Source organism: Leucopleurus acutus (genome assembly GCF_964270905.1).
Source record: "Leucopleurus acutus genome assembly, chromosome: 8".
In the NCBI taxonomy this organism is placed as follows: domain Eukaryota; kingdom Metazoa; phylum Chordata; class Mammalia; order Artiodactyla; family Delphinidae; genus Leucopleurus; species Leucopleurus acutus.
Genome location: NC_139151.1, coordinates 30,470,708 through 30,485,329, shown reverse-complemented (window position 1 = coordinate 30,485,329; position 14,622 = coordinate 30,470,708). Strand labels below are relative to the sequence as shown.

The 14,622-nt window shown below is 33.3% G+C and overlaps 1 protein-coding gene across 1 annotated transcript in view; it reads left to right on the top strand.

Moving 5' to 3' along the window:
- Nucleotides 1-14,622, top strand: part of LOC309964926 (cytoplasmic dynein 2 heavy chain 1-like) — a gene marked incomplete at both ends in the record, with an annotated part of 239,188 nt that overhangs the window by 133,495 nt on the left and 91,071 nt on the right. The window contains 2 exons of the mRNA XM_082844100.1: nt 4,503-4,711; nt 7,600-7,704. Of these exons, the coding sequence (XP_082700226.1) occupies nt 4,503-4,711; nt 7,600-7,704 (314 nt within the window). The remainder of the gene's footprint in view (nt 1-4,502; nt 4,712-7,599; nt 7,705-14,622) is intronic.

Below are 14,622 nucleotides of genomic sequence, written 5' to 3'. Positions count from 1 at the left end.
GTTGGTTGAATTAACGGCATCATCATTTATTCTGTAACTTGGTTTCCATGAAAGGATAAGGATAGACGTCTAGCATGTGGACAAATCCCATTTTTTTTGTAGTTTTCTTTTATTTTAATTTTTTATTGAAGTATAGTTGACTTACAATGTTTCATGTGCACAGCAAAGTTATTCCATTGTACATATATATATAAAATATATATATATATATATATTTCAGATTCTTTTCTCATGTAGGTTATAACAAGATACTGAATATAGTTCCCTGTGCTATATAGTAGGCCCTTGTTTATCTATTTTATATATAGTAGTGTGTATCTGTTAATTCCAAATTCCAAATTTATCCCCCACGCACTTCCTCTTTGGTAACCATAAGTTTGTTTTCTATGTCTGTGATTCTATTTCTTGTTTTGTAAATAAGTTCATTGGTATCATTTTTTTAGATTCCACATATAAATGATATCATATGATAATTTTCTTTTTCTGTATGACTTAATATGATTATTTCTAGGTCCATCCATGTTGCAGCAAATGGCATTATTCTTTTTTATGGCTGAGTAATATTCCATTATATATATATCTGTAGCACATCTGCTTTATCCATTCATCTGTTGATGGACATTTGGGTTGCTTCCATATATTGGCTATTGTAAATAGTGCTGCTATGAACATTGGAGTGCATGTATCTTTTTTAATGAGAGTTTTTATCTTTTCTGGATATATGCCCAGGAGTGGGATCGCAGGATCATATGGTAATGCTAGTTTTAGCTTTTTAAGGAACTTCATACTGTTCTCAATAGTGAAAGCCCTAATTTACATTCTCACCAACAGTGTAGGAGGGTTCCCTTTTCTCCACAGCCTCTTTAGCATTTATTGTTTGTAGACTTTCTGATGATGGTTATTCTGACCTCATTGTAGTTTTCACTTGCATTTTCCTAATAATCATCAATGTTGAGCATCTTTTCATGTGCTTGTTGGCAATCTGTATAATTTCTGTGGAGAAGTGTCTGTTTAGGTCTTCTGCCCATGGTTTTGGTTGTCTTGTTTGTTTGTTTTTTTTATATTGAGCTGTATGAGCTGTTTGTATATTTTGGAAATTAATCCCTTGTCAGTTCATCATTTGCCAATATTTTCTTCCTTTCCATAGGTTGTCTTTTTGTTTTGTTAATGGTTTTCTTTGTTGTACAAAAGCTTTTAAGTTTACTTAGGTCCCATTTGTTTACTTTTATTTTTATTTCTTTCACCTTAGGAGACAGATCCAAAAAATATTGCTATGATTTATGTCAAAGAGTGTCCTGCCTGTGTTTTCCTGTAGGAGTTTTACATCAGTAGTATCCAGTGTTAGGGACTTCCCTGGCGGTCCAGTGGTTGGGACTTCACCTTCCAATGCAGGTTTGATCCCTGGTTGGGGAACTGGGATCCCATGTGCCTTGCAGCCAAGAAACCAAGACATAGAACAGAAGCAATATTGTAACAAATTCAGTAAAGACTTTAAAAATGGCCACATCAAAAAAAAATAGTATCCATTCTTACATTTAGGTCTTTAATCCATTTTGAGTTTATTTTTGTATATGGTGTTAGAGAATGTTCTAATTTCATTCTTTTACATGTAGCTGTCCAACTTTTTACATGTAGCACCACTTATTGAAGAGACTATCTTTTCTTCATTGTATATTCTTGCCTCCTTTGTTGTAGATGAATTGACCCTAAGTGCATGGGTTTATTTCTGGGCTTTCTATACTGTTCTGTTGATCTATATGTCTGTTTTTGTGCTAGTACCATACTGTTTTGATTCCTGTAGCTTTGTAGTATAGTTTGAAGTCAGCTTATTCCTCCAGTTTCATTCTTCTTTCTCAAGATAGATTTGGCCATTTGGGATCTTTTGTGTTTCCATATAAATTGTAAAATTTTTTGTTCCAGTTCTATGAAAAATGCCATTGGTAATTTGATAGGGATTGCATTGAATCTTTAGATTGCCTTGGGTAGGTAGTATTGTCATTTTAACAATATTGAGTCGTATAATCCAAGAACACCATATATCTTTCCATCTGTTTGTGTTGTCTTCAGTTTCTTTCATCAACATCTTCAGAGTACAGGTCTTTTACCTCCTTGGGTAGGTCTATTCCTAGGTATTTTATTCTTTTTGATGTGATGGTCCATGGGATTATTTTCTTAATTTCTCTTTCTCACATTTTGTTGTTAGTGTATAGAAATGCAACAGATTTCTGTATATTAATTTTGTATCCTGCAACTTTACCAAATTCATTGATGAGCTTTGGATTTTCTACGTATAGGATGTAATTTGCAAGCAGTGACCATTTTACTTATTCCTTTCCAATTTGAATTCCTTTTATTTCCTTTTCTTCTCTGATTTCTGTGTCTAGGGCTTCCAAAACTATTTTGGATAAAAGTGGCATGAGTGGGCATCCTTGTCTTGTTCCTGATCTTAGAGGAAATGCTTTCAGCTTTTCACCATTGAGAATGATGTTGGCTGTGGGTTTATCATCTATGGCCTTTATTATGTTGAGATATGTTTGAGTCGCATTTTAATTTACATGTTTATGAGATTTTAAAAACTTTTAAATGAAGTATGATACGTGTACAAAGAGTACTTATATCATAAGATTACAGCCCAGTGAAATTTCCACAAACTGAACACTCTCATGTAGGCAGAACCTTAATCAAGAAACAGAACATTACCAATACCTCAGATTTTACTCTAATGCTGCCTTCCAGTTACTACCATTCTCCAAGTTCTCCCACCCGCATTCCTTTGGTAAAGACCAGGCACCTAACTATATAGATTAGCTTTGCCTGTTTTTATAAAACTGGAATCATACATCATGTATTCTTTAGTCTTTGGATTCTTTCAGTTAACATTATATTTGAGAGATTCATCCATATGCTTACATGTCATTGTTGTCCATTTATTCTCAGTGCTATATAGTTTGCCATTCTGTGATTGTATTTCTTCTCTTGGTGGGTAGTTTTCAAGTTTTTTCTTGATGGACATGTGGGTAGTTTGGGATGATTGCGCTATATCTTTGGGTGACTACTTGAATATACTTCTGTTGGGTATATATGTAGAAGTAGATAGGATATTAACGTATTTGTTCCCCATAGTTATTTAATGCCTAATAGTATTCCAAATGAATTTTTTGTTTATTTAAAAATTCTTTGAATTATACATCAGAAAAGTACACATAAAGGTATAATTCAATAGATTTTCATAAATTGAACCTTTGTAACTAGCCCAAAGTCAATAAATAGTGTATTACCAACATTCTGGAAGCATCTCCCCCACTCCTTTTTACATATGACCCAACATTTTCCCATTTTGTGCTAAGGCCAATCAGTTTTCTGATTTCCATGAGTTGTTTTTTTAATGTTTATTTTGAAACAATTTTTTTTGAGGATATATACTAGTACTTTAGCTTGCTTAGAAACTTGGTAATTTTCCAAAAGGCTTTTGAACATTTATTTGATTTTTATAATACCACTTTGAGGCAAATATTATTAATGCTCTTTTAAAATGAGGATACCAAAGCACAGAGAGTTTGAATGATTTGTTTGTCATTGTTTTTCAAGCTTGAGATGGAATTAATAGCATCATATGTTTTTTACATACATCACACCAGTGAATTGTTGAGAGGAAAATGCTTCAAAATGATACTGAATCTCATGGTAGAAGTCTAAATATAATCTTATGATTACAAGATTTCCTGATATTAAGGGACCTCCACATATGGAGAATTAAATGTAAAAAAGGGGAATGATTCATTGAATTTTATAGTAATGAAATAGTCTAAACTAGTAATGCTAGCAGTGATGTTAACTAGGTAGATTAAAATTGTGTTTCCTGCATTTACTGCTGTTGGGGAGGAAGAAATTTTCTTCTACCCTTCTGGGTTCTTCTGGCTGGTCTAAGAATTTACACTGACATGAAACAGATTAACAGGAGAAGATCAAACAAAAATTAATAACATGTATATATAGGAGAGACCCAGGAAGACTAAGTAACTTGCCAAAATGGCTGAAACCCTCACCTTAAATACTATCTTCAACTAAAAACAAAAGAGGGTGTTTGGGGTAGTGGTTTTAGACTTCAGAAGGGAGGAAGGCAGTTAACATGGAGATGCAAAAAAGCAGATGTTTGGTAAACAAATTGCTGGGCTATGCAGAGACAATGGGACACAGGGAGGAATTTTAACAAACAGACTTTGCCAGGTTCCTTCCTGTCCACCATACCTAGTTCATATTATAGTTATCTATGTTGGTAGCTTCCTTCCTGGAAAAGGTCCTCTGTGATTATAGTATTAATATTATTAATATTAATGAGCATTACATTAAGCATTTTAAGGAATGATTTAAATGAATTAAATATGTATTGTTATATCCTATAAATATAACTGGAGCCAGGAATTTGTTTAATATTTTCGAATTTGTTTTAGAAATTTTCTAATATCTTAGAAATGAAACGAATATTTTTTTTTTAATTATAGGTACCAAAGATGTACAATGGGAATTTGTACATGGTTTGCTAGAAAATGCTATTTATGGAGGACGTATAGATAACTATTTTGACCTTAGAGTTCTTCAGTCATACCTGAAACAGTTTTTTAATTCTTCAATAATTGATGTATTAAACCAAAGGAACAAGAAAAGCATTTTTCCGTACTCCATATATCTACCAAAATCCTGCAGCATTTTGGTAGGTAAAATTAATTATTTTCAATTTACTACCAGATAGAAACTTGAACAATTTCTTATATTGTTAAATATATGTTGTTTCTTTTCAAATGTATAAGCAATTGTCATTCAAAAATATGGATTTTTTTTTTATTATGCCAATATGCAGCCTGATTCTTTAAACTCTAGTTAGGTGTCCTATTACTTTTGGATACTTAATGATCACTGATTGATAATAATAGGATATAGTAAATAGGTAAATCGTGACGGGGGTGGCCAAGGAAAATTTTTACATTGTAGGGCTGCCATGAAGATCTGGAATGGGAGAATATGCTACTTCTTCATAGTTATGAGAGTACTCTGATACATTAAATTTGAAAGAAAGCAAATATTATTTAACAAATATCTATCTTCATACTCTGGCTTATAAATTTAAAGAAGTTCTAAATATACAAGAGAGATTCACTTTATCTAGCTTTCATAGCAACATTTTTGTTTATGTGTATTTATTTTATCCAGCTGTAGCTTTTTGCTTTGAGTCATCATATAAAAGCCTCCTAGAATGCAATAATCTTTTCCAGAAAATAGTACAAAATGTAGCCCAAAGATTTCAATTCTAGTTTATTTTGCCACAAATTTGTATTTGTATGAATGCCCAAATAACGTTTTCATTACATAGAGTATTAAAATTATACATTTCTTCATGAATTACAAAATATATATATTCAGTTATATAGTTCTATCAGTATTGTGCCTTTTTCTCTTATTCAAATATTTTTCAAGAAAATTCTTTTGTTTTAGTGATGTAAATCAGAAAACAAAGCTTAAAAATCAGTATTAAACATATTACTTTATTGAATATCTTATCTATTTTGTTATTAAGTATTCCATCGATTTTGTTTTTCAGTATCTTTCATTCACTTACTCATTCATTCAATAATACACGTTGAACATTTGCTCAGTGATAATGCTGTTCCAGACTTTGTGGATCTCTTGATGCACTGTGGAGTTTACTTTTTATTGGGAGAACCTTAGAGTGAATGAGCAAACAAATATCACATAGTTATTTATTATATATTTATTTCAGATAATGTACCGTGAGAAGTCTTTCATCTCTATTGTTTGAAGCTTAAATTGAAAAATAAAATATATACAGAAAAGTGTACATCATAAATGTACAATGCAGTGCATTTTTATACATTGAACACATGATTGCCACCAGCACTGCGATCAAGAAACAACATTTTCAGCTCCCCAGAAGTCGTCCTCAAGTTCCCTTCTAGTTACTACCTCCCCAACAAAGGATACATTAGCTTAACTTCTAACAGCCTGTGTTAGTTTTGCCTGTGTTTGTACTTCATGTAAAGGGTATCATTTGATATATATTCTTTTGTGTCCAAATGAGGATAAATCAGTTTGGACATGTAGTAGTCTACTATTTAGGAAATATGTCAGTGTATAGTCCTAGGTAGAGAGAAGACTCTAGCCACACTAGATGAGAAAATTTCACAGACATTTAAAAATGAATAAAGTGTATAAATACAAAGAATAATAGCTTTAAAATTATAAGATGATTATAGGAATTCCCTGGTGGTCCAATGGTTGAAACTCTGTGCTTCCACTGCAGGGGGCGTGGGTTCGGTCCCTGGTCGGTATACTAAGATCCCGCGTGCTGTGAGGCACGTGAAGATCTGGAATGGGAGATTTTTTTTTAGATGGGAGATTATTTTCCATCTAAAAAAAAAAAAAAATTAAAAAATAGAAAAAAAAAATTATAAGATGATTTATGAGAGTCAATGTTTAGCTTTCTATTTAATTGAGTTAGATAGGAGGAGGAAGCCAGAAGTTTCCCAGGAGATGAGAAACACACACACATATGCATGGATATATACAAGCATACACTCACATATACATACATATATATTTATGCATATCTACATTGTGATTGAAAACCTTAAGGAAGTTTACTGAGATATAGGAGAGGAAATACTTCAAAGAACAGCATGTCTTTCCAAACTTTGACATACTTCCTGTAGTTAAACTCCAGGAAGCCCAGGACCTGTGTCTTGGAAATACTGCAGAGGCAGCTGCGGAGGATGAGAAAGGATGATGGGGGTAGGGGCAGAAGATGAGTCTCCTTCATCAAAAACAATTTCCCCTACTTCAGCAAGAACAGTTTAGATGCATATATTTACAACACCTGCCTTAAAATAACTCGTCTCCTCATGAAAACAAACAAAACAATTCCCATCTTTCAGCCAAACTGAATAAATCCTCTTGATCTACACTTAGTTTCCCGTCTAGAATCTGAAGTGAAAACTGTTCAGATGAGCGCTTGGCAAATCAAGCCTTTGCAGTGCTTACAGTAATTCTTGGGATGAAATGATAGGATTTTCGATACATTTCATCACACCTCACCAGCAAAGACTAACTGTGGAATTGCTTTATAATAAAGCAATTTACAAAGCAGTTCTTGTATATCAGACTGTGTGAGTATAGGTTTCTGGGAGTTCTATAAGTTTAAAAGAAAAGATTGTTGTAATATTTATCTCATTATAAACAGAGCTACACTCTGCAGATTAGTCTTTGGTAGGTTACAGGAAAAGTAACTACACATAGTAGGCATAGTTACTCAGCTATGTTTGTTTTAATCAATTCCCCTCTGAATGTGAGAAGTATAGGATAAGAAAGTATAGTATCAAATAATTTAAGTATGAAGAAGTAGTGACAAAGAATATTTCCATTAGATTACTGAGTTAATGCTATACAGACTGAAAGTGAGATTTACCTAGACAATGTAACATGAATAATTAATCATTTAATACTTCACAATATTCTGGTTCTTTCCGATTTCGGTGGTTGTAAGTTTAATCTTTATTGAAAAACTGTTTTTTAATTATTTGTGTTTAGGACTATCGTGCCGTCATTGAAAAACTTCCAGAGGATGACAAACCTAGTTTCTTTGGTCTACCTGCCAATATTGCTCGTTCATCTCAGCGTATGATCAGTTCTCAGGTAACCTAAAAAAAGATACATGTTTTAGAAAAAATGTTGCTACTGAGCCTAAAAGAAACATTACATTTTATTTAATACTACATATCCACATGCTTTTATTTAATTCTTTAATTTTATTTAATACAATAGATTCCAGTCTTACCTTAAATAAATTTTAAATGAGCCAAATAGTTCTATCTTAATACATTTGTTAAAATTAGTAAAGTAACACTGAACACTATCAATTTTATCCAGAATATATTGGTTTTACTCCTGTGATTTATCTTATTAAGGTACTTTAAATTTAATTTATGCAATTGAATATGTCACTAAATTTGATATTTTCATAGCAAATATCAGATATAGAGATATAATCTGCATAAAAGATAAATATTTAATATTTCATATGATATTACTCATGACTGAATGTTGTAAAACATTGAGGGAAATACGGATTTTTTAATTATTGAGATATAGAAAAACATTAGCCATGAACACTGTATATTCTAGCTTCTATTGAGACCAAATAATTAAGAGCTAACATTTATTGACCTTTAACTGTGTGCCTGAAAGTGTTTTAAATACCTTATACTCAGAAACCTTAGTCTTTATAAACTCTATGAGGTAAGATCTATTACTTTTCCCTCTCAGTACCTGAGGAAACTGAAATGGAGAGAGTTAAGTTATTTACCCAAGATCACAGAGCCAGTAAAAGGCAGAAACAGTATTTAAATTGTCTGTCTGAGTAAAGACATGGCCTCTGCACCATGTGCTACAACTGCTCCTCAGGCATAAATGTACTGCTAAGTACGTGCACCAAATTGTGAACTGTTACATAAGGTTCGTTGTGGATCAGTGTATGGAAGATTCTTATTGCTCTTAAAAGTTTACTTTTGAAAAAAAAAAGTTTACTTTTGGTAATTTACAGGCATCCTAGCTAGATTACTTTACCTTATTTAGCTGTACTGTTTTGTACTTTTTGCTATTTTAGCCAACATTTATAAAATTGGTAATGTTTTCTCTCTTATTATTCACTAAATTTTTTCTCTGCTATTATTCACTAAACTGTTCATTGTGGAATTTTAATGTTCATTCTCACATCTTTGTAAAAGAGATGTTTGAGTATATAAATATATGCTCATTTGCATAATGTGTAAATAAGTATAAATGTTTTCTGGAACAAATAAGATCTTAACAACCTCTTTGTCCATGCTAGCTGAAGACGCTAATTCCTTTTCCCTTTCTCATGCAAAGTGTTAAGTCAGATACTCCCATGAAGGAATGAAACTCCTACGTGTCCCTTAGCTTTATAACGTATATGATTACACTCTGTTCTTTTCCTTCCATGCTTTTTGTTGACCTGAGATAGTTATTTTTCAATAACCCCATCAGTAACATATAAGAATTGCATATGTACCTTTGTGTGTACTTGTTTGTGTTGTATATGTGTTTGTGTATAATTTTACAACAATTCTTAAGCAAAAGAGGTTAAAACAATTAAAAGGTCATTAAAAGAATAAAAGGTTATTTCATATAATTCAAGAAGAGTATTTACTGTGGGAATCTTATCAAAAGAAATTCAAGAGTCTGTCTTGAAAGTCCTGTTATTAACATGGCTTTCAAAACTTCTAATGTCAGTATCATTCAGCTTCTGAAAGAATCTCCTTTAGCCCAGCTTGGATCAAATGTCTAATGAAGGGAAAAGAGTAACCTAGGATAGATACGGCCTTAGAGACTTCTGGGAAGGATATAAGACAAGAAATACAGAATACTGCGCATCTTCATCTTATGGAGAGGCCCACCAACCACCTATATGTGTACCTTCTTTTGCTCCTGGGCCATGTATGGCTGCCATTGATAAGAGCCCAGACTGAGAGGACCGTCATGGCGCTAAATCATAGCCTTAGTTTCCCACAAATCTTCTATTACATTTTAGTCACATAGGTACAGGGCTTGCATGCTATGCTAACATGAAGCTCATCACTCTAAGTGGAATCCCAGGGATCAGGGGTTTCATAGCAAACTAGGCAGACAAACATTTTACATTTGTCTTACCTCTGTAGTTTCTAGGAAAGTAGTACTGTAGGAAGACAGACTCCAATCTCATTTTCCCAGATAGTCCTGAGACAACCCAGGCTTTATTTTTACTTTTTACTTTTTCTAGTTAGTATACCAAAGAATTCTCTAAAAGTTATTTTACTATGATCTAATCTCTGCTATTTTTTTCTTGCCTTAGTATTTAAATTTTTATAAATATTTATTAGATGAAAAGAGGGTAACATGTTCTTCCTTAAAGGTTTTTGGTGATACATACTTTCTTAATATTTATATTTTAAATGTCAGTCTGTTTTACTGTTAATTTACTTAACTGTTTAACAGTTCTTTATTTTAGTTTTTATACTTAAACAGCTTTCAGAGTGCATCAATTACTGCAACATTTCTTTTTCATAATTATAAACACTTATATATAAACTGATAAAATTTCTATATTTAGAGCTTTTCACTCCAAGTCACATTTGGAGCCACACTTAGAATGCTTGGCCTTCTTTGAAAGTGAATGTTCAGATATGAAGCAGTCTGAATGACACTGAGTAGATTTCAAAAAAATATTATTGATCATATACAAGTTCAGGGATGTGGAACTGATGTTGAAGCAGGTATTTGATGATTTGGCATTTTAACATTAATTGAGTGCATCCATACTAGGCAGATACCACAAGTGGTGTTTACTACAGTGTTAATGATACTTATGTTCAGTGCTGTGAGTCAGCTTTTTGTTTGTTTGTTTGCTGATGTAGTGATATTTATCACATTATGTATTTATAGTACAGTATTATTGTTTATATTCATTATACTGTACATTAGATCTTTATGGCTTATTACTGCTTGTTTTAAGTTTGTACCCTTAAACACAATCACTCTTATCTCCGCCACCCCCATCCCCTGGTAACCATCATTTTACTCTCTGTTTTTTACATGTTTAAATTTTAGAATCAATACTTGACTTTCTTTCACTTATCTCACATAGCATAATGTGCTTAAAGTCCATCTATGTTGTCACAAATGGAAGGATATCCTCCTTTCTCGTGGCTAAATAATATTCCATAGTGTATATATTCTACATCTTTTTTATCCATTCTTCATTAATAGTCACTTGGGTTGTTTTCATATCTTGGCTATTGGGAATAATGCAGCAATTATCATGGGAGTGCTTATATCTTGTTGAAATCCTGTTTTCATTTCCTTTGGGTGTATACCTAGAAGTGGAATTTCTAGGTCATATTATAGATCTATTTTTAATTTTTAGAGGAAATTCCATACTGTTTTCTGTAGCGGCTGCACCAATTCACACTCCCACCAACAGTGCATGAAGGTTCCCCTTTCTCGACATCCTTGCCAACACTTGTTATTTTTTGTCTTTTGATGATAGCCATTATGACAGGTATGAGGTGATACCTCATTGTGGTTTGCATTTGCATTTCTCTGATGTTTACTGATGTTTAGCATCTTTTCACGTATCTATTGGCCATTTTGATGTACTCTTCAGAGAAATGTCTCTTTTGTTCTTCTGCCCATTTTTTAATTGGATTTTTTGTGATTAAGTTGACTGACTCTTTATATATTTTGGATGTTAACCCCTTATCTGGTTAGATAGCCTCATCCACCAGAGGGCAGACAGCAGAAGCAAGAAGAACTACAATCCTGCAGCCTGTGGAACAAAAACCACATTCACAGAAAGATAAGAAGAAAAGGCAGAGGGCTATGTACCAGATGAAGGAACAAGATAAAACCCTAGAAAAACAACTAAGTGAAGTGGAGATAGGCAAACTTCCAGATAAAGATTTCAGAATAATGAGGGTAAAGATGATCTAGGGTCTCGGAAAAAGTATGCAGGCAAAGATCAAGAAGATGCAGGAATGTTTAACAAAGACCTAGAAGAATTAAAGAAAAACAAACAGATATGAACAATACAATAACTGAAATGAAAAATACACTAGAAGAAATCAATAGCAGAATAACTGAGGCAGAAGAACGGATAAGTGACCTGGAAGACAGAATGGTGGAATTCACTGCTGCAGAACAGAATAAAGAAAAAAGAATGGAAAGAAATGAAGACAGCCTAAGAGACCTCTGGGACAACATTAAATGCAACAACATTTGCATTATAGGGGCCATGGAAGGAGAAGGGAGATAGAAAGGAGCCGAGAAAATATTTGAAGAGATTATAGTCAAAAACTTACCTAACATGGGAAAGGAATAGCCACCTAAGTCCTGGAAGTGAAGAGAGTCCCATACAGGATAAATCCAAGGAGAAACATGCCAAGACACATACTAATCAAATTGGCAAAAATTAAAGACAAATTATTGAAAGCAGCAAGGGAAAAATGACAAATAACATACAAGGAAACTCCCATAAGGTTAACAGCTGATTTCTCAACAGAAACTCTACAAGCCAGAAGGGAGTGACATGGCATATTTAAAGTGATGAAAGGGAAGAACCTACAACCAACATTACTCTTCCTGGCAAGGATCTCATTCAGATTCGATGGAGAAATCAAAAGCTTTACAGACAAGCAAAAGCTAAGAGAATTCAGTACCACCAAACCAGCTCTACAACAAATGCTAAAGGAACTTCTCTAAGTGGGAAACACAAGAGAAGAAAATGACCTATAAAAACAAACCCAGTACAATTAAGAAAATGGTAATAGGAACATGCATATCAATAATTACCTTAAACGTGAATGGATCAAATGCTCCAACCAAAAGACACAGGCTTGCTGAATGGATACAAAAACAAGACCCATATATATACTGTCTACAAGAGACCCACTTCAGACCTAGGGACACATACAGACTGAAAGTGAGGGGATGGAAAAAGATATTCCTTGCAAATGGAAATCAAAAGAAAGCTGGAGTAGCAATACTCATATCAGATAAAATAGACTTTAGAATAAAGAATGTTACAAGAGACAAGGAAGGACATTACATAATGATCAAGGGATCAATCCAAGAAGATATAACAATTATAAATATATATGCACCCAACATAGGAGCACCTCAATACATAAGGCAACTGCTAACAGCTATAAAAGAGGAAATTGACAGTAACACAATAATAGTGGGGGACTTTAACACCTCACTTACACCAATGGACAGATCATGCAAACAGAAAATTAGTAAGGAAACACAAGCTTTAAATGACACAAGAGACCAGATAGATTCAATTGATATTTATAGAAATTCCATCCAAAAACAGCAGATTACACTTTCTTCTCAAGTGCACATGGAACATTCTCCAGGATAGATCACATCTTGGGTCACAAATCAATCCTCAGTAAATTTAAGAAAATTGAAATCATGTCAAGCATCTTTTCTGACCACAACACTATGAGATTAGAAATCACAGGGAAAAAAACGTAAAAAACACAAAAACACAGAGGCTAAACAATACGTTACTAAATTACCAAGAAATCACTGAAGAAATCAAAGAGGAAATGAAAAAATACCTAGAGACAAATGACAATGAAAACACAATGATCCAAAACCTATGGGATGCAGCAAAAGCAGTTCTAAGAGGGAAGATTATAGCAATACAATCCTACCTCAAGAAACAACAAACATCTCAAATAAACAATCTAATGTTACACCTAAAGGAACTGGAGAAAGAAGGACAAACAAAACCCAAAGTTAGTAGAAGGAAGGAAGTCATAGAGATCACAGCAGAAATAAATGAAATGGAAACAAAGAAAACAATAGCAAAAAGATCAATAAAACTAAAAACTGGTTCTTTGAGAAGATAAATAAAATTGATATACCATTAGCCAGACTCGTCAAGAAAAAGAGGGAGAAGACCCAAATCAATAAAATTAGAAATGAAAAAGGAGAAGTTACAAGAGACACCGAAGAAATACAAAGCATCCTAAGAAACTAATACAAACAACTCTATGCCCCAAAAATGGACAACATGGAGGAAATGGACAAATGCTTAGAAAGGTATAACATTCCAAGACTGAACCAGGGGAAAATAGAAAATATGAACAGACCAATCACAAGTAATGAAATTGAAACTGTGATTGAAAATCTTACCACAAACAAAAGTCCGGGACCAGGTGGCTTCACAGGTGAATTCTATCAAACATTTAGAGAAGAGCTAACACCCATCCTTCTCAAACTCTTCCAAAATATTACAGAGGGAGGAACACTCCCAAACTCATTCTATGAGGTGAACATCACCCTGATACCAAAACCAGACAAAGATACTACAAAAAAAGACAATTATAGACCAATATCACTCATGAATATAGATGCAAAAATCCTCAGCAAAATACTAGCAAACAGAATCCAGCAACACATTAAAAGGATCATACAGCATGATCACGTGGGATTTATCCCAGGGATACAAGGATTCTTCAGAATACACAAGTCAATCAGTGTGATACACCATATTAACAAATTGAAGAATAAAAACCATATGATCATCTCAATAGATGCAGAAAAATCTTTTGACAAAAATTCGCCCATTTGTGATAAAAACTCTACAGAAAGTGGGCAGAGAGGGAACCTACCTCAACATTATAAAGGCCATATACGACAAACCCACAGCCAACATCGTTCTCAATGGTTAAAAACAAACCATTTCCACTAAGATCAGGAATAAGACAAGGTTGCCCACTCTCACCACTATTATTCAACACTGTTTTGGAAGTTTTAGCCACAGCAATCAGAGAAGAAAAAGAAATAAAAGAAATCCAAATCAGAAAAGAAGAAGTAAACCTGTCACTGTTTGAGGATGCCATGATACTATACATAGAGAATCCTAAATATACTACCAGAAAACTACTACAGCTAATCAATGAATTTGGTAAAGTAGCAGGATAAAAAATTAATGCACAGAAATCTCTTGCATTCCTATACACTAACGATGAAAAATCTGAAAGA